Genomic DNA, 25715 nt, shown 5'->3' on the forward strand with positions numbered 1-25715 from the left:
GCCATATTTTAGTATGTACATGGAGGGCTTGGACAAAATTATGGAGACTCCGCGCGAAATAGGTGATTGATAGTAAATGTAAATGCTACCTGAGCCTGCAAGCTGTATTCGCCTACGAAGTGCACATATGCAGTCTCCTCCGTACGCTGTATGTGTCAGTCATGATCAGAGTGTGATTTATGCCGGGGCTCAGTGAATACGAACGTGGGTTTATTGTTGGGGCTCTCGTTTGGTGGGCACTTTCGTAGCCCGGGTAGCACAAGTATTCCGTGTTCTACAAGCCATCCTATCGAAGATTTATACTGCATACAGGAAGAGCTGAAGCACGTCATCCACTACATCAGAATGCGGACGAAAGTGTGTGTGAATGATAGTGACAGACAGTCAATGAATCGGATTGTGATGAAAAATAAAAGGACGGCAGCTAAAAAATTCACTGCAGAACTGCATGTCGCACTCACATGTCAGGCCAGCATCAAGGCAACACGAAAGGGGCTCCATACGTAGGGAACTGCAGGACGAGCTCAAATTCCAAAATCACTCATCAGAAATGCAGACGACCGCAGCAGGAAAACTTGGTGCCAAAGTCATAAAACCTGAACTGTGGAGCAATTGAAGAAAGTCATTTGCTTCTGGCCGAGTTTAAATTCCAAAAGTAGAACGTAGCGAGGGTTCGATCACGATTTGGGCAGCCATGTCGTGGGATTAAATGGGCCCTTTGGTTACTCTGCAAGGTCACATTACTGAAAAAGATTATGCGATCATTTTGGCTGATCTTCTCCATCTCACAGTACAATGTTTGTTTCCCAATGGCGATGGTCTGCTCCAAGAAGACAGGTCACCTCCTCACAGAGTTCGCATCGCCCACGACTGGTTTTGTGAGCATCTCCCATGGTCACCACACTCACCAGATCTCAATGTAATTGAACCTTTGTGGGCTACTTTGGAGAGAAGTGTGCATAATCGCTATACACCATCATCGTTCCCTGAATTTGCAGGACGAATAGAACCATATTCCGTTGAAAATCATACTGGACCTGTATCTATCCATTCCGAGACGGCTAGAAGCTGTTATGAATGGCAACCGTTGTCCTAAAGCTTATTAGGCAAGGTAATGTTTTGTATTTTTCTTGTTTCCATATTTTTGTCCACCCCCTCATCCCCCTTCATATACCAGGTGGTTATAATTAAAATGCAACTACTCACAGAGGTCCAGTGCGAGCTGTAATTATCGTATGTTAGCGAAGCTAGAAAGGTATTCTAATTAAGCTGGAAAATAATTAGCTCCAATTTTGTCCACCGAGTTCGAATATGACTCTGTGAATGCAAGAAAGATCTATAGAAATGTTTCCATATATAATGAATTAGGAAAATGTCAAAAAATGAGAAACTTGTAATGATTTTGTTACTAACCGCGACTATGAGCACTGGAGACATCGACGAAAGGCTGCATCCGTAAAACGATGTGTTCAAAAGCTGCTCGCAGCAATTCTAGTGGGATCTGAGCAAGGTGTTCCTGTATACTAGTCTTCAGAGAGCCTTCCCCTAGCAAACGCATTCTTCTAGTTATCCACAAGGCCAAAAGTCACAGGGTTTCAGATCAGGTGATTTTTCAGGCCACGCATCTTTAAAACCCCCGGAGATAATACGTCTACGGAAGGTTGTATTAGGCAGACCATTCTCTGGGCGAGTGGCATGAGGTGTTTCCACACAACTGTGGCCTTCCAAAGCAGGCATCACATGCTGGATAAGAGGTCTCGATAGCGCGCTGACGTTACGGTACACATGACAGACCCTCTGGGTGTATACTTTTCAATGTAGAACGGAATGAGAATAATAATGCCTGTGAATCCACAACCTACACTCACATACGACAAGTGCTGTGGCTCTTCGTGCACAATACGCTGTTTAATAGTACTACACATTCTACAGTTCTGTGTATTTATGTACGCTGTTGTGTAAAACGTGCCTCGCGGCTCCACAGAATATTGCCTGACCGCTCGTAATCAATTCGATCCTGCGAGAAACCGAAGAGCAAATTCAGAATGTTGCTGCAAATCATGAGATTTCAGTTGCTGCGACGTCTAGATCTTTTCCGGATACGAGTTTATTTATTTATTTTATTTATTTATTTCATTAACAGAACAGAGTAACTCACTGCGTTGAAATGTACGGTGGGTCGGATGCTTCTGAATCTAATAGCAAAGACTTCTCATTTACGAGTGTAAAATAAGCGAAAGCTTTCTGTAGTGTTGACCACGGCACAGACAATTCCCGTGACACGGCACGAGCGGTACCAGCATGCGGGGCGGGTGCTGCACGGCCAGGATAGGACGCCTTCCTCTTTCAGGCAACACACAAAATTTTCCAATTTCATTAGCGTCATCTTTAAACCATTTAACGAAATCGGACATCTCAGACCTTACAGGCGGCGTTGCTCTCTCGATAGCCACACCGTTCATCCACGTTACGGCTTGTCAAATGACAGGCTGCGTGTCATGTCGTCACACAAATAGTGTACAGCGGCAGATTTATGCCTGCTGGCTAAAACTGGAACTAATTTTTTTTCTAGTGTAAGTCGGCTCCACATTAACGCGAAATTATATCTACCAAGTTCCGCTCCGATGTGATGATTACAGCCGATACTGGGCCCCCGCTAGTAGCTGCACTTTAATTTACAACCATATCGTAGTTACAAATACTATTGTTGTTATTATTAAAGTCATAGGCATGTGTCACAGGTTGAATGTGAGGTGTGAGAACCAGTTATGTTTTGGAGAGTGAGTGGAGATACTGTAAGAAGTAACAAACCACGAATCCCCCTTCTACCCAAACAGTAATCTGTCTTCAGAAGTTTGATGTTTTGCCAGAAGTCGTTAGGCACGTCCGCTGTCATGGAAAGTCCTATCGCGACTGTGCTTAGCCCAGAGGAAGGTAGCAGGTGGAAAGTTACAGGTGGCAGGCGGCAGTACCTGGAGCAGACTGAAGAGTGTCCTGGTGGGGAAGTCGAGCGGGCAGAGTTGGTTGAAGACGAGGTGCGCCTTGCGGCCCAGCAGCCCGACGAGGAAGCGCACGACGACCACGGTGGGCGAGTCGGTGGCAGCCGCGGGGGTGGCGGGGGCGGCGGGAGCGGAGGCGGCCAGGCCGGGCAGCTCGTCCAGCTCGCGCCGCAGGATGTTGGCGTAGTGCACGACGGACGACAGGTAGTAGGCGGCCAGGAAGTCGGCCAGGCTGCGCGCCAGCGGCGTGTAGTGGTCGGGGCGCTGGCCCAGCGTCATGCCGCGCCGCAGGAACCCCATCTCCAGCACCTGCCGCGACAACACCACGGTGTCCAGTCGCCGCGCACATCACTGTCTGAGTCTTCTACCGTACTTACTTCTAGCTATTTCTTGCATTTTAGAGCGGAATATCTGCACCAAAATTCAGCGCAAATATATACCGGGTCATCAAAAAGTCAGTATAAATTTGAAAACTGAATAAATCACGGAATAATGTAGATAGAGAGGTACAAATTGACACACATGCTTGGAATGACATGGGGTTTTATTAGAACCAAAAAAATTCAAAAGTTCAAAAAATGTCCGGCAGATGGCGCTTCATCTGATCAGAATAGCAATAATTAGCATAACAAAGTAAGACAAAGCAAAGATGACGTTCTTTACAGGAAATGCTCAATATGTCCACCATCATTCCTCAACAATAGCTGTAGTCGAGGAATAATGTTGTGAAAAGCACTGTAAAGCATGTCCGGAGTTTTCGTGAGGCATTGGCGGCGGATGTTGTCTTTCAGCATCCCTAGAGATGTCGGTCGATCACGATAAACTTGCGACTTCAGGTAACCCCAAAGCCAATAATCGCACGGACTGAGGTCTGGGCACCTGGGAGGCCAAGCATTACAAAAGTGGCGGCTGAGCACACGATCATCACCAAACGACGCGCGCAAGAGATCTTTCACGCGTCTTGCAATATGCGGTGGTGCGCCATCCTGCATAAACATCGTACGTTCCAGCGGGTGTTTATCAGCCAGGTTGGGGATGATGCCATTCTGTAACATATCGACGTACCTCTCACCCGCCACGTAGCAGTTACAAAACCAGAATCACGCAGTTCCACGAAGAAAAAAGGGTCCGATAACGGTAGATGTGGTAAATCCAACCCATACCGTGACTTTCTCGTCGTGCAATGGAGGTTCCACGACAGTTTTAGGATTTTCGGTAGCCCAACTTCTGCAGTTGTGGGCGTTGACAGACCCTCGTAGCGTGAAATGAGCTTCGTCGGTCCACAACACGTTACTCAACCAATCTTCATCTTCCGCCATCTTTTGAAACGCCCACACCGCAAATGCCCTCCGCTTCACTAAATCGCCAGGTAACAGTTCATGATGCCGATGGATTTTGTACTGATAGCATCGTAGGGTACGCCTAAGTGGCTACCAAACAGAAGTGTATGGAATGCCGGTGCGCCGTGCGACTGCATGAGCGCTGACTTCCCCGAGCATAGACGAACCCGCTACAGTCTCCATTTCTTCCTGAACTGTCTCAGCAGCGTTACGCCTCGTGCTCGGTCTGCCACTACGGGGTCTATCGTCTAAACAACCCGTGGCTTCGAACTTCGATATCATTCTCGCCACAGCTGCATTTGTCAACGGACCTTTACCCGTTCGAACCCCTTCCTATGGCGATAGGATCATAACGCTGAACTAGCACATTCCCCATTCTGATAATACAGCTTCACTAAAAGCGCCTTTTCAGGTAACGTCAACATGCTGCTACTGCTGGCGCATCTGATTCTCTCTCTCATTACAGCTGCTTTTATACACGATTGTCATGTGCAGTGAGTGACGTTTTGTTGCCCAGCGCCATCTGTCGCAAATTTTGTGAACTTTGGTTTTTTTGGTTCTAATAAAACGCCATCCCATTCCAAGCATGTGTGTCAATTTGTACCTCTCTATCTACATTATTCCGTGATTTATTCAGTTTTCAAATTTATACTGACTGTTTGATCACATACATGTATACACGATTTGAAAAAAAAAATACATACATGTATACACAATTTCAAAAAAAATGCGACAACCCTAAGGATTGTGTTCAGCGGACCAGGGATATGTGCATACTAAGGGGTTGTCATTTCTAATGGACATTGGCGACCAAACGGCGCTCAGGAAGTCGGTCTGAGCACATTCAGTGATGTCTCTGCAGGCAGTAACTGTGCTGAATTTAGAGGTTAACTGTATTTCCCGCATTTATTCTAGGTTACAACCGTGCCCAACCGACTAGTACATACGTTGAACGGCTTCAGCCATTCAAACGGATTTGTATTGTGAGCCTGCAAGAAGCTAAATGGGTGCATCGATGGGTTGCTGCACGTGTTGGGTGCAATATATCGATGGTGGGTCACTGCAGTCAGCAGCGGTCTGTGGAACATCCCCACACCTGTAGACCAGGATCTGGATGTCCACACGGTACAGAGTCGTGTCACTATCGACGCATCGTACAAACAGCAATGATTGACCGAAGGCCATCCAGTGACGAAATCCAATCACCTGTTACTGAGAACCGTCAGCTTGCATCACAACAAAGAGCACGTGTACCGCTGTCCAGCTGCTGCTTACACCGTTAACACTGCCAAGCACTACTACTATGGTGCCCCCCCCCCCCTCCCGAGAGTCGGCTGCAGAGTGGAACGACCCTCTTTTGTTTTTTTGTCTCTGTATGTGAGTGTGGAGGTAGACGTGTATGGCAAACACGCGGGGATTGACCTTTTATAGACTGTATTCACTCACGACACTACTCGCGGTTACATTTGGCGTTTCAGAATTGTAAACTAAGCAGCGCCTGTTACATTTCTACAGCCATTTCTTCGACGGGAAGGTGACATGCTTCTTCACCAGGACAATATGGCCGCTGCTGCGACACATTATGCTCTTTGTGGTGTACGACAACTGCGCTGGCCAGCAATATCTCTGGATCTCTCTTCAATTTAACATGAATGGGAAATGATGAAGCGAGAAGATACTCGTTCTCCAGGGCGTGCAAGAACCGTTGCCGAACTGGAACGAAAGGCGCAGGATGCTCGGGACAGTCTATTGCAGGGTACCAATCAGCAGCTTTACAATCGTTTACATGCGAGAATACAAGCCTGTGTTGGCATCAGAAGGGAGTTACACTGTGTACAGATCAGACTGGCCAACTTTTACTGTCACATGTATACAGCACTTGGTCTCAATTTGTTATTATATACTCCTAAAATCATTAACTACCTGTCACATCACTTGTCAACAAATTACCTTTTCCTTTAAGGTTTTGCACTATATCCCAGTAGTGTAGTTGTACTTACGTGACTCTAGAGAAGATACCTGAAGGGGACAGCAGTTGGGCAGAGAGGTGTATTTACATGTATGACGGACAGAGGGAGGATGCGAGGCGCGCCGCGGCCAGTCTCGAGTACGCCTTTAGGCGGTCTTCCCCGCTTGTTTAGGAAAATGTTGGGCTGGAACCCAACCACCACATCACAAAATATGATAGACAAACATTTAAATACCGTACACGATATGCCAATGTTTTGGAGGCACATGTCGACGTCCCCCTGGCGTTGTGGCATGAAGAACTGCTCGGCAAGGCTTTACGTCAGGAGTACATCACAGATGACCTGAATCCTTAGGTAGTACCCTGGTCCCATCTACCAACAGGACAATGCTCGCCAACACTTAATATGTGTACTTGATGAGCAACACCTCTCCATCTGTGCCCCACACAACACGTGCAACACCAGTCTGGATGTCAACTCGACTCATTCTGCATGTCGATACCAAGAATGGCATCAGCCTTTTACAACAGTACTAGACCGACATCTTTCAGGAGAGAACACAAAAGCTGTGTGAAAACGACCTAATCGAAGCAGTGTGTGTCTCGCGACGGTACTGGTGCGTGCTCTTAAATTGCGTCACAAAACAGTTAGTTCTAGATGAGGAAAACCAACTACAGCGTACAAGTGTGATCACACACACACACACACAATTTGGCAAACGACCAACTTTATCTGAAATATTAACTGATAATGTCTTAGGGTCGAGCTGTCTGCCCGCTATTTTCATACCAAGCAGCTGCACTTGCTGCAAAATTGTTTAAACTCGTTAACTTCCAGTCTAAATTATCTACATTTCATCACGTTTCGCGAAAGTAAATAAAATAAAACTAGAAATAAATAAAATATTAATGAAATAGTAAAAACAGCTATATTTTTTCCAATATTTGATTCTTGACAACATCCGGGGATTCAGATTGAGTGAACTGATGAGTCACTCCCCAGGAAAAACACGTAAGTAATTAAAGTGGCTCTCCTGCAAATCCACGTATAAATATGAAGAAAACTAACATTCATAGTAGATTTCAGTTAAGACGGCGTATCTGTATATTTAAGTGGTAGCAGCACGTGCTGGGCCAGCTCCGACGTCAAAGCCATTCCAGTGCCGGCGTCTAGAACATCGAGGGCCATTTACGACAGCTGTGGGAGAGGATACGACAGCTACATGCCATCCTTCCCAACAGAATCAAGCTTGTATGCAAGGCAAAGGAGATTCAACATCTTGCTGACACGTGGGCTCAATCTGCCAAAGTCTTCGTAAATTTGACAAATTTTGTCATATCTGAAATGACATCGCATATTTCTACAACCTTCCATTTCCTCCCGCCGTTCTGGATGCTTCACTTTTGTCGCCAGGCAGAGGAGTCAAATTTTTACAGTTCATTTCGTACACATTCTGTCAGTCTTTGGCTCATATTATTTATAAGTGTTCATTTGCAAGTCCTCAGCAGCGATACTTCTTCCTCATAGGTGCTAATAATATAATGGTACAAGCCTGCATGTGGAAGACACGTAGGAATGGTGTCTGTGCGACTCTATGCTTGAGATAGCAATAGACAGTGCCTATTATTAGCAAAATTACAAGTGTCGTTGACGTGTAGGTTCCGCACGTGATGTTTCTGTACTGATATTCGCTAAACTACTGTGTTATAAGCTCAACTATTTGCTGTATCGAATTACGACCATTCTGTCCAGTGAGGCGTGAAATATTGAGTCGAAGGAAGCGTTCAGATAGGTCAGGTTTTCTCCAGGAAAAATTTCGAAGGGAAAGTCGGGTAAGTAGAGTAGTGAAAAGGTGGTATTTAAGGATGTGATTTTGGTAATGGTGCCGGATAGCTGGAAGGAGGGATGGATATGTCACAACGAATGCCACTGATTATTAGATTTTGCGGTTAGAACTATATCCATTGCGTGTTACTTAACCGTCCCCAGGTGTAGCACGTGCAGATGACAACTGCCAGTTCTGCCACCGAGAAAAGGAAATGTGAGCCTACCCTTTCAAAGTGTTCGTTTTCACCTGTAGTCAGTTCCTAAGGACAATAATCTGCAGGTTTCTGTGTGAAGAAGAGATAGAAGTCTCATGACCTTGCGACCACACACATCAAGTCTGAAGGACATACCTGTAACTGAGTCGGCTTCTCACTGTAGCAACTCTGTGGTGGAAAATAATTTTTAGGATTTCATGTTTGGCACAAATAATATGTAACATACCTTCAGTCGCACGAAATTCTTCAGAAGCGTACACACCCATGGAACAGGATAGAGGTAGATGACAAAGCACTTTATAAGTCAACCCATGGCCTCAAGGCATTACGAATAGGAGTAATTCATTCATTCCACCAGGTGTACCGTTGATCTCTTCCCCACCGCTGCCCTCCTTTTGAAGCAGCTGTCGGCAGTTCAGGCAGGCCTCTTGGGCCACTGGACTGTTACGGCACAGAATAGCTCGGTTTCCAAGTTGTAAAACAATAACGGAGTTCAGCCACCATGACGTAAGATTGGCTGGCTGCGCCACGATTAGCGCGGGCAAGGAAGCAGGGTGATGCAAGACAGAAGACAGACCGGCAGCACAGTCTGACAGTGTGCAACTCTGCAGCAGCTGAGTGAGAGGGAGCACACGCAGCGGGAAAACAGAGAAGGACAGCGGTGGAATGACACAAGAAGCAATAGCCACGGCTATGGACAACACTCGTAGACCAATTTAAGTAGCTGCTAAGAGAGGTAAGGGTGGAAGAACAACGAGGCCACATGTAGTCATCGCTAGTAAACCGCACCTCACAGAACTCTTTAAATACCGGAGCCCCAACGAAGTAGATGACAACAGTTCAGGTCAATGGGAACGATGGAGCCCGTGTCGACGACATTCCGTTCCGTGAGCACGTTGTTTTAGTAATTCCTGTCTCACATCAACCAGCACGGTACCAGCTAGCCACGCAGTGCCGCAGAGCTGAGCTCCACTGAGGACTTAGTGCTGCGTCACACCAGCCACTACTGACGGGAGAGCTGACGCACTGCCAGCAGACCAGCAGCGGTGCAGCACCAGGTGTGGGACGGAACACGACGAACAGGCCGGCAGTACTGAGTTCGACGCCTGCCGCCTACACCACACCACGGATGGGGTGGCCCAGGGAAGAAGAGGCACCGAGAGGGATCGAGTACAGCCCCTCAGCCGGTAGCGGCCATCCACGCTGTACCAGACTGGGCTCGGCATCCGCATCGACGCCAGAAGAACGACGTCTCGCTGGCACACAGGCTCAAGGACTGGCGCTGGGTCCGACAGAGTGTGTCCGTGACCAGGGCAGGAGGCAACTACGCCAATAGTGCACCACCCTTTGTTAAGTTGTCACAATAAACGATTCACTGAATAATCGTGTTTTCTTAGCGACACTAGCGCTTCCAGACGATTCCTGACATCGTGCAAAGGCGTCATTCGCTCGGCCCCTCTGTAGCACTATCAGCACCACGTTGTTATGAGTTGGTAGTTCTAACTTTGCGTTCACTAGAAAGGTCTTTTCAGTTACTTGGTATCGTGTAATGGATTCTTTTTTCTTCTCTTTCGAACTAAAGGGGTCACGCGACATTACCCATTGCCTGACATGGTACATTGGTAGCTTGGCCATCTGTTTTTTGTGCCTTCCTGCCAGTCTGCAGCTCTTGTATTCGCTGTTTTAGCATGCCGCTATATGCCCCTGAATCTCTTAGCAAACTTATGTACAGCTGACGTTTACACAATTTGAAAGGGGAAGACCTCATATGGTGATAATCTCATAGTCGGATGCATAGTTGAGCTACAGGCTGCCACCACATATGTTATTTGAGCGTCCCACCCATTCTAACGACTATTCGCTTAATAACTTCACATTTTCCCAGAGATTTTGTGCACCTATTCTGTCCCCCATTCAGCTGGAACTCTAATGCGCTTGTCTGCACTTCCAAATCTGCAAATACCGATACAACTGTTTCATTAGACTGGACATAAAATTCCTGCCCTGATCAGTTATCACTTTTTCCACTGACCCAAACTTTAAAACCCCATCAGTAAACATCACCTGAGCTACCGTCAGACCTGCTGATTTGGTGTGGCAATATAGATCAATACTGTGAAAAGAGGCGATTTATTGTCAAAAGTCTCTTACTGTCTGGCAATCTTTTCAATGCATCCTGTTTACACTTTTTCCACCAATAATTTTTCACAATGTATCATTCAGTGGTTCAGCAGCTCCTCTGTCCTGCTAAGACAGAGTCTGGCTCTGTACATTGTCAAGCAAGCATTCCAGCAGGACTATACGTTGTCCGCACTTTGGTGTACAATACTCTGTCCTCAGCGCAGAACAGATCTTCGTTCAGGAACCGCAGACAGCTTTTGTCAGTGGCCCATGCTTTTCGCTTCTTGTTTGCAGAAATGCCAACACACTCCACCACGTGTACCTTATGACTTAATCTATCTGTATTACTGTGCATTTTCCAAGGATGGTGCATTAGTTCGAAATCGAAGCCATAAAGCTCACAGGGGGAAGGAGTGGTATGTTTAAGTTCATCATTTATTTTAATGCTGCGTGATCCGTTATGACCAGGCTCCAGCGGCCAGAGAGAGTAGCCATGTGTATGTGAATTGTTGTTGCGGGAATAGGTGACTCCTACTTTTGAGGAAGGACTCTCACGAATACACCGAACAACATCTGTTCTCAGACGACTGCTTAGCTCGAGGTAAGAATCACACTCTCACCAGGTTCGTGTTGTACCTAGTCCACCCTGACAGCTGAGTGGTCAGCGCGAGGGAATGCCGTGCAAAGGGGCCCGGGTTTGATTCCCGGCTGGGTCGGAGGTTCCGACCGGTCTACCGACAGGTGGCTCTAGACACACGACCTCTCCTTTCATTTTCATTGTACCTAACCGATTCTGGGAGATTCCACATTCATTCCTAGTGAGAGGACACAGCTTTTGCCCAGCCATATGGATATTAGCATTATAAAAATGAAAAAGGAAACAATGCAGATTGTTTTCTATGCATGACGTCACAGAGTCGATTCTCAAGATTTCGAAACTAGGAGAACTTTTTGCAAGGGAGGTTGCTGCTTTTAAAATACTGGTCTTTATGTCACGGTGGCGGGTGTATTACAGGAAGATAAAAATTTCTGAAGATGCTCAAAGTAATGGAGGACATGTGAAGTTGACATTCCCTATCAGCAGGTTTTGCACCATATTTTTCACAACACACTTGAAGGGCTGTATCGTGGCTTCTGTCTGATTAATGGACTGATTAGTCACACTATTTTCCTGGGCCTCCAGCGTGTGCACCAAAAACCTAACACATCCACCCAGAGAACTTCCAATTAAGTCCAGTACAATCAAGGATGTGAAAATATGTCGACGTTATTTGCGTGATGAATACCTACCTAAGAAGAAATTTTGGGCTGTAAAGGGCGGTAGCCGAGAGAATGTGTGAGTGCATTGTCAAAAACTGATTATTGTTGTAGAATGATCCATTAGTGTTATTAAACATATAACTGTTCATGTTATACTGTATGCAACTAATATTATGTTAATGTGAAGAAAAAGGAGTATGCGATTTCAGTGTGTTTTGTAGACCATCTATTTTTTAGAAAAGCATCAGTTTCTATCATTTAATTACTAAAAAATAACATTAAAAATTCAATTTCTTTTCTGACAATCACATTTGCGTCACGAAACATAGAAATGCCAATAACAATGTCATATAAAGTTACTGTACAATTTAAGCACTTTTTCTCAGCTTCCCACAAATGTGTTGACTTAAGCCTCTGTCAGAATATAAAATTCGATTGTGCACTGTATCAGCAAAGTAAGGCAGATAAGAATGAGATTTTCACTCTGCAGTGGAGTGTGCGCTGATATGAAACTTCCTGGCAGATTAAAACTGTGTGCCCGACCGAGACTCGAATTCGGGACCTTTGCCTTTCGCGGGCAAGTGCTCTACCAACTGAGCTACAGAAGCACGACTCACGCCCGGTACCCACAGCTTTACTTCTGCCAGTATCTCGTCTCCTACCTTCCAAACTTTACAGAAGTTCTCCTGCGATCCTTGCAGAACTAGCACTCCTGAAAGAAAGGATATAGCGGAGACATGGCTTAGCCACAGCCTGGGGGATGTTTCCAGAATGAGATTTTCACTCTGCAGTGGAGTGTGCGCTGATATGAAACTTCCTGGCAGATTAAAACTGTGTGCCCGACCGAGGCTCGAACTCGGGACCTTTGCCTTTCGCGGGCAAGTGTTCTACCAACTGAGCTACCGAAGCACGACTCACACCTGGTACCCACAGCTTTACTTCTGCCAGTATCACGTCTCCTACCTTCCAAACTTTACAGAAGTGCTAGTTCTTTCAGGAGTGCTAGTTCTGCAATGTTCGCAGGAGAACTTCTGTAAAGTTTGGAAGGTAGGAGACGAGATACTGGCAGAAGTAAAGCTGTGGGTACCGGGCGTGAGTCGTGCTTCGGTAGCTCAGTTGGTAGAGCACTTGCCCGCGAAAGGCAAAGGTCCCGAAATCGAGTCTCGGTCGGGCACACAGTTTTAATCTGCCAGGAAGTTTCATAAGGCAGATAAGTGCGATTTGAACAAGACATAAAGCCAGAGGTTATTCATGTCGAATTGGACTTCTGGAAGGGAAACAGTAGCATATCTTCAATGGATCGTATGTGAAATGAGACCACGAGAGAATCTATGGGAGGAGAGCAAAAAATGATAATTCAGTTGAAAGAAATAACTAATTTGGTATGAACACTCTGGGAGAATGAGCGAAACGATTTAAATGATATCATCTAGAGAGAAGGAAAAAAAGCGAGAAATTGTTGTTTTAAAAGGGATAATATCAGACCAAAGTAATACTGACTATGATATGCCACGAGATTGATGCAGTACTACATGCAAGGAATTCCTTTAGAGCTTCTGGGAACTTTCATGCATAGAATGTGCTGATGAGTTATTATTCTCTCCCACGTAGACATAGTGAAACGATTATTGTGCTAACAATAGGACATTAGGATACATACGAAAGCGTACACACATTTTTCTCAGTTGGCTTCCAAGATGACAACAGCCACGTACAAAGAAAATGTTAGTACTAATTTCTTTTTATTACTAAGATACAATATCCTTTACAGGCCAGCCGAAGTGGCCGTGCGGTTAAAGGCGATGCAGTCTGGAGCCGCAAGACCGCTAAGGTCGCAGGTTCGAATCCAGCCTCGGGCATGGATGTTTGTGATGTTGTTAGGTTTGACTAGTTCTAAGTTCTAGGGGACTAATGACCTCAGAAGTTGAGTCCCATAGTGCTCAGAGCCATTTGAGTCATTTATCCTTTACACTATAAATTTTAGAGCGAACACAGAAACATTATAAGGCATTACAAGTATTAAGTATTTATGACGAATTTGTTGGTGTTTAATCACGGTTATAGTAAGTACAAGCACAAAATACAATCCCTACACAGATGCAGGAGACTGACCTCGAGCCCGTGGCAGTGCGCACGTATCTCAGCATCGGTGTAAGTGTAGCGGTCCTCCTTGATGCAAGAAAGTGCTAGCTTGCCGAACTCTGCAAGCAGCTTCTTGCAGTGGCCCGGCAGGTCGGAGCCAGGTGGCAGCTCGACGCCTCTGCTGTGCAGGCTGCGGCGCACGATGCACTTGAAGAGGGCGTGGTGCACCTCGAGGGAGTCGGCCGGGAGCCGGCCTCCCTCCTCCTCAAACAGCACGCACAGCAGCAGCCAGCCCAGCGGCCACGACGCCAGGGGGCGCAGCACCTGCAGGCAGCACACAGAACGTGGTGGCCACGGCTTCATGTTGGCCGCAGCAATGCAACATGGGGTAGTGTTATTTACAGTGAACAAGTGGGTTGTGTTCCATTTATGACCTTCAGAATGGTGGAGAATTATCAGTCTATTTGTGAGGACTCTACCATCAATCATCATGTTGTCTTTCATCTTCATTTACCTACAGCTGAATGGAGGGTGGCACCCTGAAGTTTTTCGACACAAAGTGATAGAGTTTAATGTAGATGCAAGGAGTTGGACGGTGGCCAAATGTGACTTAAATTGAAATTTCAGTGCACGATGGTCTGTGGAGGAAGGACGAAGAGGTCACACTACTCGTCTCATGAAATCAACTCCTCTCCACTACCATAACTTTTCTCGGAGGGTCGGAGGGGGGGGAGTGCTTTGAAGACACTTTTTATAGTTGTTATCACGCCACAGAAAGATGACTTGAAGAATACTGCCATCATCATGATCATTGAGAAAGGCGACCATAGTGTAGATGGGAACTACCATGTTGTCTTTCATCTTCATTGACGTACAGCTTCTCTGTATAATACGATTAAATTGGCTTGAAATTATTTCAGAGAGGATTTTGACTGAAGTGGTTTCTGAACTTCCAGAGGCACAGCAGATATGATATTTTATGCTCGACAAATTCAGGAAAAAAACAGAGAAGTCTGTATATTTAGTTTTATGTTACTTGCAAGAAGCCCCTGATTCAGTACCTAGGTCTGTCATGCGGAAGATGTACACTTTGTATGTCCTCAGCATCACGTGGAACTGGTTCAAGCTGTTCATGATCGCGTATCTGGGCAGATTTTACACAGTAACTCTGCATAGGGTTCGTTTCCAATCATTCAGGGTTTGAAACAAGGCTGTGTGCTTGCTCCAACACTCTTTTCACTGAATATGGCTGCCATGCAGTACGAATCATCTGGCGTGGAGATTAAATTTTGTTTCGATGGAGGTCTCTTCGTTCTGGCAGGATTTCGTTCACAAAGACATACCCAGGTGACACAAAGACGTACCCAGGTGACAGAACTGCAGTATGACGATGACGCTGCATCTGCTGCTCTAACACTCGCAGAGTTACAACACTCAGTTAGATGGTTTAAAATAGCATATGATTACTTTGGTCTTACTGTCAATACATGAGAAACAAAGGTACTAGGACAATCTTTTCCAGGATTTATTCTCCGTGACTTCAGTACCTCCATTCTAGACACAGCACTCTGGCAGGTTGAGCGCTTTTAGTATCTTGGAAGCATTTGTCTAAATGGTGTACCTGCGAACAAGACACTGACGGAAGAATTGGGGCTATCCATGTAACATTTGGACATTTAACACACAAAGTATTTGTTGTGGATTGGCAAGAGAGCCAACCCACTATGAGAGGAAGCCGAAAGGCACGTGTTTTAGCTGACGCAGGCTGGCGTGAGGTCTGGAACAGGACAAGGAAGTTAGACTTTAGCAAAAAAGGACGTAGTGTTGGAATACTTAACTTTAATCCGTAAATGGTGAACATCGCTCTTGACGGTACATGTTTTACAGCATCAATAGTAACTGGTAATGGCGCTTTGCTAGGTCGTAGCAAATGACGTAGCTGAAGGCTATGCTAACTATCGTCTCGGCAAATGAGAGCGTAATTTGTCAGTGAACCATCGCTAGCAAAGTCGGCTGTACGACTGGGCGAGTGCTAGGAAGTCTTTCTAGACCTGCCGTGTGGCGGCGCTCGGTCTGCAATCACTGATAGTGGCGACACGCGGGTCCGACGTATACTAACGTACCGCGGCCGATTTAAAGGCTACCACCTAGCAAGTGTGGTGTCTGGCGGTGACACCACAGTATTCATGGGTAAAGACCTAGCGCTGCATACCAAACTGGTGGTGTGCAGATGTGTTGTCATCTCTAAGTTAGTGTATGGCTGTTAGACTTGGACACCATATCGCCGTGATACAAAAATCTTGAGCTCTTCCACTGACAAAAATACGGTACATCTTGAACATTAAGTGGGAAGACCATGTGATCAGCTGTACGGTTCTTGAGAAAGACCATCCAAACAGCACTGAGGCAGCCATCGTCACTTATCAACTTAGATGGTTAGGTCATATTAATCGCATGGGTGATACGAGACTTCCCTGACGGTTTATGGTGAATTCTGCTTGGCAACAGGCTTTAAGGAGCCTCTTTCAAATTCTTAAAGGACCAGTTAAAAGACATCATGAAGACGACTGCTATAAACATTCAACTGTACTAAGCATGTGCTGCAAACGGCTTATTATGGAGAAACTCTGCATCCAGCGTTGCCAACTTCTTTGAAGCAAAACCCCGCAGATATGAGGATGCCAAGTGACAAGCAAGAAAGCTCTGTTAGCTACAATCCCACTCTCCTGCAACCATTCTGTGCGACTTGTGTTGACACATGTTTCATGCCAGGTTTGATCTGATCAGCCACACGAAAGACATCCATACATTTGGTTGAAATGCTTATTCTGTGCAGGAAGAAGCTGCACATGCTTGGAATGCAGTTGCGGCAGACAAGAGATGAAAAGAAAGAAGGAATTAGGAATCACAGAAGTAGAGGAGGATTTAGAGTTAAAAACAGAGCATATTTAGCAGACCAGAGGATCTAGGACGTCAAGATTACCAACAGTCCACTGCAGGTCGTAGCCAGTACTGGAGAGAGTGAGCAGCCTCGCAGGTCCTCTATAGGTCAACATCACACTGCATTGTCAGCACTGAAAAGATAGACTGAGACACGTGAGGTGCAACAAAACAGGCATGATTTTTATTCAGATGTGGACATCACTTACGTTAAAGTGAAAGTAGAAGAAAAGAAGGAACAGAGGTTAAGGCTTGAGATTCCATCAACAACGAGGGCATTAGAGATGGAGCACAGAGATGGCGAGCGCAGTCCAATACTTACATTTTCAAAGGATCCACCCGAACAGTTATCTCATTGAAGGAAACCTGAATTGCGTTTTGTTGGATGGGGATTATCAAGAACGTGAGATCATGTTGGAACAACTCCGGCACATCACTCAGTACTGCAAATTACTCAAGAATGTCTTCGAAAACAGTTTATAAAAGTTACTAACATCATAATAGGATTTTAAGCTCTGTTCAAATGGTTCAAATGGCTCTGAGCACTATGGGACTTAACTTCTGAGGTCATCAGTCCCCTAAACTTAGAACTACTTAAACCTAACAACTCACACATCCATGCCCAAGGCAAGATTCGAACCTACGACCGTAGCGATCGTGGGGTTCCAGACTGCAGCACCTAGAACCAGCCGGCCACTCTGGCCAGTTTAAGCTCTGTTCTCATTCATTAGCCGGCCGGTGTGGCAGAGCGGTTCTAGGTGCTACAGTCTGGAACCCCGCGACCACTACAGTCGCAGGTTCGAATCCTGGATATTTGTGATGTCCTTAGGTTAGTTAGGTTTAAGTAGTTCTAAGTTCTAGGGGACTGATGACCTCAGAAGTTAAGTCCCATAGTGCTCAGAGCCAATTCATCATTACCAGTATCATTCACGATTTTAAAAAATATTACTTTAGTCAAAAGTTACGAGCTGTGAAGCTTTAGTCGGAGTATAAAACTCTTCAGTGTCGTTTTGTGCCTTCTGTCGGAAATATCGTCAGAGATAAACTGGCAACTGCAGTTTGCAATTTGTCTCTGAAGATTTTCGTCACAAATGGGGAATGAATATGGGGGAATAGCCTTTCAGCCTCAAAGTGTTAACCAAAAATCGTCATTCTCGAAAGATTAGAATATCTTGCTAAAAATATGAATTTGTTAGTGTTGGATTGATAAAAAGTTTATCGAATTTAGGAATAACAGGAAAATTATTTTCCTCAGTGAGTTGGCAGTGTTGTAAAGCTTAATTTCATATGAAAAACGTTTCTGGTATCGTCGAATTGACATTATTTACAAAGCAGATTTCTTCAAACAGTAATTGTCATCCTGAATATTTCCCTAAAATCCATTTCAGAGACGTTCCAACAGAAAGACTGATACAGACACTGACGGCAGGCGTATTCATATACAGAGAAACGTAAACAGGCAAAATATGGCGCTGCGGTCGGCAACGCCTGTATAAGACAACAAGTGTTCAATGTAGTTTTTAGCTCGGTTACTGCTGCTACAGTGGCAGGTTATCAAGGCTTAAGCGACTTTAAACTTGGTGTTATAGTCGGCGCATGAGCGATGTAACATAGCATCTCTGAGGTACCGATCAAGTGGGGATTTTCCCATACGACCATTTCACGAGTGTACCGCAATATCTATCATTAATCCGGTAAAACATCAAACGTCTGAAATTTAGCGGCTGGAAAAAATCCTGCAAGAATGGGACCAATGACGACTGAAGAGAATCGTTCAACGTGACAGAAGTGAAACCTTTCCGCAAATTGCTGCAGATTTAAATGCTGGCTCACTGGCAAGTGTCAGTGTGGTAACCATTCAACGAAACATCACCGATATATGTGGTTTCGGAGCTGAAAGACACTCGTGTACCCTCGATGACTGCACAACACAAATCTTTACGCCTCGCCTAGGCCTGTCACCATCGACATTGGACTGTTGATGACCTGAAACATGTTGTCTGGTCGAAGGAGCCACGTTTCAAATTGTATCGAGCGGATGGGAGCATGCATATGTGGAAAAAACGTCATGAATCCACGCAAACTGCATGTGAGCTGTGAAGGCTCTGTAATGGTGTGGGTGTGGGGCGTGTGCAGTTGGTGTGATATGGGACCCCCGATACGTGATCCTACGACTCTGACAAGCGACACGTACGTAAGCGTCCTCTCTGATCACTTGCATCCATTGTCCATTCCGATGGACTTGTTCAATTCCAGCAGGACCATTCGACACCCCACGCATCCAGAATTGCAACAGAGTGACTCCAGAAACACTCTTATGAATTTAAAGACTTCCGCTGGCCACCAAACTCTCCAGTCGTGAACGTTATTGAGCAAATTTGTGATGCCTTGCAATGTGCTGTTCAGAAGAGATCTCCACCCCCTCGTACTCTTACGGATTTATGGACAGCCCTGCAGGGTTCACGGTGTCGGTCCATCCAGCGCTACTCCAGGCATTAGCCGAGTCCACGTCACGTCGTGTTGCCGCACTTCTGCACGGTCGCTGGGATCCTTCACGATACGAGGCAGGTGTACCAGTATCTTTGGCTGTGAGTTACAGCTAAGCAGCTAATTTGAAGTACCTGGTGACTGCCACCGACGACCTCGAGGAACCTGCTGGCGCACTCTGGCTTCTTGCTGGCGCCGAAGTAGGCGACGACGAGGCGCTCGACTTGCGGCCAGTCGAGGCCGCGCAGCGCGACGCGGCGCTGCAGGCGCTGCAGCAGGTGGGGGCCGGCGCGGCCGGGGCGCGCCGTCACCAGCAGCCGGCAGTCGGGCAGCAGCCGCCCCGACAGCAGGTCGGCCGCGTCGCCGTCGCCCTCGGCGTCGCCCTCGCCGCCGTCCACCACGACCAGGAGCCGCTCCTCCAGCTGGGGCAGGCTCTTCCACAGCGAGGGCGCCGCCACCTGCCGGAGTTATCGGCAAGTTCGTCACGTCACTAGTTGACAGCGGCCGGTGGCGGACCTTCAGCAAAATACAGCCCTAGGAACAATCTTTCACCTTGTGAATCTATTAAAAAGAGAAAAATGTTGCTCTATAAAAATGCAAAAATATTCTACCGAAGTTGTTCGAGAAATAATTAGAGCTCTATATTATACAATGGCTGATGGTCTGAGTAGAGACAACAGTAAATACGTCATTTATTTTCAGATGTCAAAACTGTAATTTTATGAGTTATTTGGGAACATAAAAGAGGATGTAAGGGAATTGACACAAAAAACAAAAAGTATTTTTCAGCAGAAAAATAAATGGCGTAGTCACTACTTAATTCCTCAAATTCTTCGTTCATCATTTATTTACAATACCTCCAAAAATTTACTAACGATGAATAAAACAGTAACCAATAGCAATAACAGTACATAAGATGAACAAGTAAGTAATTGAGCATGCACATTAATAAAGTAAGAAGCATTAACATTTATAAGTTAAATCGCACAATATTATTTGACATATCTATATTTACTAAAATCATTAACACCTTCATAATGAATTGAAACAATTTGCATTCTGAGTATGCACCTACATGCCTTTTTAAAGTTTTCTCTCTGATGATGGCTGCTGCTAAGCTGAAACTGGTGATGGTTTTAACAAAATATGATTTGATCGACATATTGACTTTCAAAATCTAGTTATAACATACTCTATGCTGTAGTAGACAAGCCAAGAAGGATTGCAGGTCTGAGAACACGTGCTACACCGTTGTATCTCCTGAACGTGGATTATGTCAATAGCACCAGCAGTTGCCTGTGGCTAACAAATTCCATCCACTGTAGTGTCCTGTCTGGACTCTGGCTCAGAAGGACAGTGCATGGAGCACTCCACTACAGTAGCGGCTGTGTGGCGGCGCTGCCAGACGCCCACGACTGACAGGCTCTGTGTGGAACAGTGCCCACAGTACGGCATCGCTACGAAAGACCTGTACAGTTGGCCGACAAGCCAGTAGGCGTCAGTAATTGAGGAGGGTTTACAGTTAATAACAGTGCGTATTTAACACATCATTGGTTTATTTACACAGGTGTACAGGGGCCATCTGTAGGGCGAGAGATAGTGAAAGGATTTTGGCTGTCAAGATTAGTAACATTCCACTGCAGATCGTGACCAGGGCCAGAGGGAGTGAGCAGCCTCGCAGGCTGACGGTAGATAAACATCACACTGCGGCGTCAGCACTGTCTGTACAATGCGTGGGAGGCTCTTCCCTGCTCTGGCCTCGGTGGAAGAATCGGAAGTATCCAAACTGTTACTGTTTTCGTGTTAATAGTTATACGTTAGACATTCCTCCCCCTTCACAAAGGTCTACCTGGTGTCGTGATTTTACTATGATCAGGGCCTTGTAACTTAAGCAGCAAGGAGAAGAAACAAAAGTTTGATTGTCTTGCATTCTAGTCGAATATGAAATTTCAGAACATAATTTATGTTAACTGGTCTTCCGAGGAGCGGTGGCTACGGTTTGGCGACGTACCGGGGGCAGTACACAGGACTCAGTGGCCACCGGGCTGGCACTGGTAGGTACGTGAAACTGAGCTGAAAGTCGTACTACTTGTATGAGCACAGTAACTGATCAGTTAACTAAATTATCGTCTTACAGGGAGGGCTACAAAACATTATCGTTTTCCATGGGCTCTTAGCTTTTTAGTCTATACAGGGAACTTGTAAGTTCGCAGTAACTACTCTGACTTCTAGATTTTTGCTTTGAGGATTACAAGAGAAAATACTGACACATTAACAACAGCCAAGACAAAAGCGTAGTTAAATGAATTATATACCTTCCTTGGATTGGTGGAAAAGTTAGACCAAACAAATCTACTTAATTGGTTAAAATGGCTCTGAGCACTATGAGACTTAACTTCTTAGGTCATCAGTCCCCTAGAACTTAGAACTATTTAAACCTAACTAACCTAAGGACATCACACACATCCATGCCCGAGGCAGGATTCGAACCTGCGACCGTAGCGGTCGCGCAGTTCCAGACTGTAGCGCCTAGAACCGCCCGGCCACCCCAGCCGGCTCTACTTAAGTCTCCATAATGGAAAGTATTAGGTTCCCTAAGTAGCTACATATTCCTGTTGTCTTATTAGGTTCGCAACGAATTACTCCAGACTACGCCAGGGAAATAAGTTAACACTAGAAGTACCGGACTACTCCACACCAGTCCGCAGCCGGTGGTCGTGCGGTAGCAGTCTCACTTCCCGTGCACGGGCTCCCGGGTTCGATTCCCGGCGGGGTCAAGGATTTTCTCTGCCTTGTGATGACTGGGTGTTGTGTGATGTCATTAGGTTAGTTAGATTTAATTAGTTCTAAGTTCTGGGGGATTGATGACCATAGATGTTAAGTCCCATAGTGCTCAGAGCCATTTGAACCATTGAACTACTCCATACCCCTTAAATTATCACATGGGTCATTTCTGACCCACAGTACGAAATCACTGTTTTATTGATATTTCAATGGTGTTTTGGGTGTCGCCATGTCACACATTACGTTCAGGAAGAGTCCAGTGTAACCAAAGGACAATCTGGTCTCTAAAATGAACAGTACACGCCAAGAATAAATTTTCAGAAATAAACGTCTTTTTTTATTTTAGAGAAGAAATACCTCAGTCTTTCATATATATATTCTTTAATATATATATATATATATATATATATATATATATATATATATATATATATATGTATATACTCCTGGAAATGGAAAAAAGAACACATTGACACCGGTGTGTCAGACCCACCATACTTGCTCCGGACACTGCGAGAGGGCTGTACAAGCAATGATCACACGCACGGCACAGCGGACACACCAGGAACCGCGGTGTTGGCCGTCGAATGGCGCTAGCTGCGCAGCGTTTGTGCACCGCCGCCGTCAGTGTCAGCCAGTTTGCCGTGGCATACGGAGCTCCATCGCACTCTTTAATACTGGTAGCATGCCGCGACAGCGTGGACGTGAACCGTATGTGCAGTTGACGGATTTTGAGCGAGGGCGTATAGTGGGCATGCGGGAGGCCGGGTGGACGTACCGCCGAATTGCTCAACACGTGGGGCGTGAGGTCTCCACAGTACATCGATGTTGTCGCCAGTGGTCGGCGGAAGGTGCACGTGCCCATCGACCTGGGACCGGACCGCAGCGACGCACGGATGCATGCCAAGACCGTAGGATCCTACGCAGTGCCGTAGGGGACCGCACCGCCACTTCCCGGCAAATTAGGGACACTGTTGCTCCTGGGGTATCGGCGAGGACCATTCGTAACCGTCTCCATGAAGCTGGGCTACGGTCCCGCACACCGTTAGGCCGTCTTCCGCTCACGCCCCAACATCGTGCAGCCCGCCTCCAGTGGTGTCGCGACAGGCGTGAATGGAGGGACGAATGGAGACGTGTCGTCTTCAGCGATGAGAGTCGCTTCTGCCTTGGTGCCAATGATGGTCGTATGCGTGTTTGGCGCCGTGCAGGTGAGCGCCACAATCAGGACTGCATACGACCGAGGCACACAGGGCCAACACCCGGCATCATGGTGTGGGGAGTGATCTCCTACACTGGCCGTACACCACTGGTGATCGTCGAGGGGACACTGAATAGTGCACGGTACATCCAAACCGTCATCGAACCCATCGTTCTACCATTCCTAGACCGGCAAGGGAACTTGCTGTTCCAACAGGACAATGCACGTCCGCATGTATCCCGTGCCACCCAACGTGCTCTAGAAGGTGTAAGTCAACTACCCTGGCCAGCAAGATCTCCGGATCTGTCCCCCATTGAGCATGTTTGGGACTGGATGAAGCGTTGTCTCACGCGGTCTGCACGTCCAGCACGAACGCTGGTCCAACTGAGGCGCCAGGTGGAAATGGCATGGCAAGCCGTTCCACAGGACTACATCCAGCATCTCTACGATCGTCTCCATGGGAGAATAGCAGCCTGCATTGCTGCGAAAGGTGGATATACACTGTACTAGCTCCGACATTGTGCATGCTCTGTTGCCTGTGTCTATGTGCCTGTGGTTCTGTCAGCGTGATCATGTGATGTATCTGACCCCAGGAAAGTGTCAATAAAGTTTCCTCTTCCTGGGACAATGAATTCACGGTGTTCTTATTACAATTTCCAGGAGTATATATATATATATATATATATATATATATATATATATATATATATATATATATATATATATATAAAGTCTAGCTGGGATACGTACCCAGCTTCGTTCAGCGAGTTGATATGAGGTTGTGTGATTTTTGGAATAAAAGGATAAACTTTAAAGTAGAAGACGTAAAAAAAAGTTAGCATAAAGATATTCTAACTATATACAATACTTGTTAAAGTATAAGAGGTAAATTTTTTTAATTGAAAACATATTCAAGCTATTCACTATAATTGTATTCTAGCTTTTTACAATACATGTTTATAAACAAAATTTTTCATTTTGTTATCCGGAGTAAATAATTCTTCGAATTTCCTGCTCGAGAGCAAACTACGTATAGTTGACCGTGAGAGAAGCAGGAGTCTTTGAGGTTCATAGCGTAAGATTTTAAAGTTTGTCCTTGCGCTTCGTTAATTGTAAAACTGTAGGTTAATTTGATTGGAAACTGCACTCTTTTAGGCTGGAATGGCTGTTCAGTAAAGACCAGTATTATTCTGGGGTTACATAGTAGTTCTTTGTACTTTCTAGTCATAAGTTCGTCTTCGATGATGTTATTCGATAGCTTTTTGACGATCATCCTTGTTCCATTACATAGTTTTCGTGAGTTGAGATTTCTGAGTAGTATGATCAGAGAGCTAGTTTTAAGTTGAAGGCAGTAAATGGCATTTCTGGTACTTGCAAAGAGTTTACAATTTCTGTAGCGAAGTTCACACTTTCTTCAACGTTTATCATGTAGTCGATGGATTTGTATATTCTATCGTCACCGGGAATTTTCTTCTGAATTTTAAAGTTGACATCGCGCACAATATTATTTTTAGTTGCCAAACTTGCCCTTTCAAATAGCAAGTCCCGATTGGTATAGTTGTGAACAATGTTTGGATAAATTTGGTCGATGAGTTCGTTTTCAGCAGCGGCTAAGTTGCAGAAACCACTTTTTATTGAGGCCGGTCGTCTGGTCAGTAGGATACGTGTTTTCGCCTATTTGTAAAAGCTCTCTAGCAAAATGTTCTGTTGTTTCGTCTTTGCCGGCCGAAGTGGCCGAGCGGTTTTGGGCGCTACAGTCTGGAACCGCGCGACCCCTACGGTCGCAGGTTCGAATCCTGCCTCGGGCATGGATGTGTGTGATGTCCTTAGGTTAGTTAGGTTTAAGTAGTTCTATGTTCTAGGGGACTGATGACCTTCGAAGTTAAGTCCCATAGTGCTCAGAGCCATTTGAACCATTTTTGTTTCGTCTTTCGGTAGTTCAACCCTCGTATTTTTTAATGTTACTTTAAATCCGTCTTGATTGCAATTTTTTTTTTTAATTATTCATATGACCGGTTTCGGTTCATTCAGAACCATCTTCAGATCTGTAAAAATAATTATACTAATTTACTATTTCACGAAAGCAAATCTTTTTCATCCTATCTAATCAACATCAAATGTACCAGAACGTACCTGATATTTAAGTTACAGGAGTAACCCGTCCAATTCAGCAACTTTCACATGCTACGTCACATAAAATTGGTTGGCAGAGTGCACGTCATTTATATTAATTATAACACTATTACCGACAGGTGGCGTCTGGTACATTTGTTACATTCCATTTACACATACTGTATTCAGTAGATCTTTTTTATATTAAAAATATTTAATTAAAATATGTAGATGTCAAAGCTAAAATCTGTACTTGTCAGGATTAAAAAACAGTGAAATTATCATTTTTATACGATCTAAAAGGCATAGGGCGATTTATATATCTATGGTGCTGGTGTGAACTTGTTTTCCTCTACGGTCTGCTTCCTTGGTTCCCGCCA

At 45.5% G+C, this 25715-nt stretch overlaps 1 protein-coding gene across 1 annotated transcript in view; it reads right to left on the minus strand.

Annotated features, from left to right (window-relative positions):
• Positions 1-25715, minus strand: part of LOC126482252 (uncharacterized) — a 163694-nt gene that overhangs the window by 94211 nt on the left and 43768 nt on the right. The window contains exons 4-6 of the mRNA XM_050106232.1: positions 19376-19699; positions 13845-14138; positions 2973-3308 (exon numbers count right to left, since the gene is read on the minus strand). Coding sequence (XP_049962189.1) covers positions 2973-3308; positions 13845-14138; positions 19376-19699 — 954 coding nt within the window. The remainder of the gene's footprint in view (positions 1-2972; positions 3309-13844; positions 14139-19375; positions 19700-25715) is intronic.

The sequence above is a fragment of the Schistocerca serialis genome, chromosome 5, assembly GCF_023864345.2.
Source record: "Schistocerca serialis cubense isolate TAMUIC-IGC-003099 chromosome 5, iqSchSeri2.2, whole genome shotgun sequence".
In the NCBI taxonomy this organism is placed as follows: domain Eukaryota; kingdom Metazoa; phylum Arthropoda; class Insecta; order Orthoptera; family Acrididae; genus Schistocerca; species Schistocerca serialis.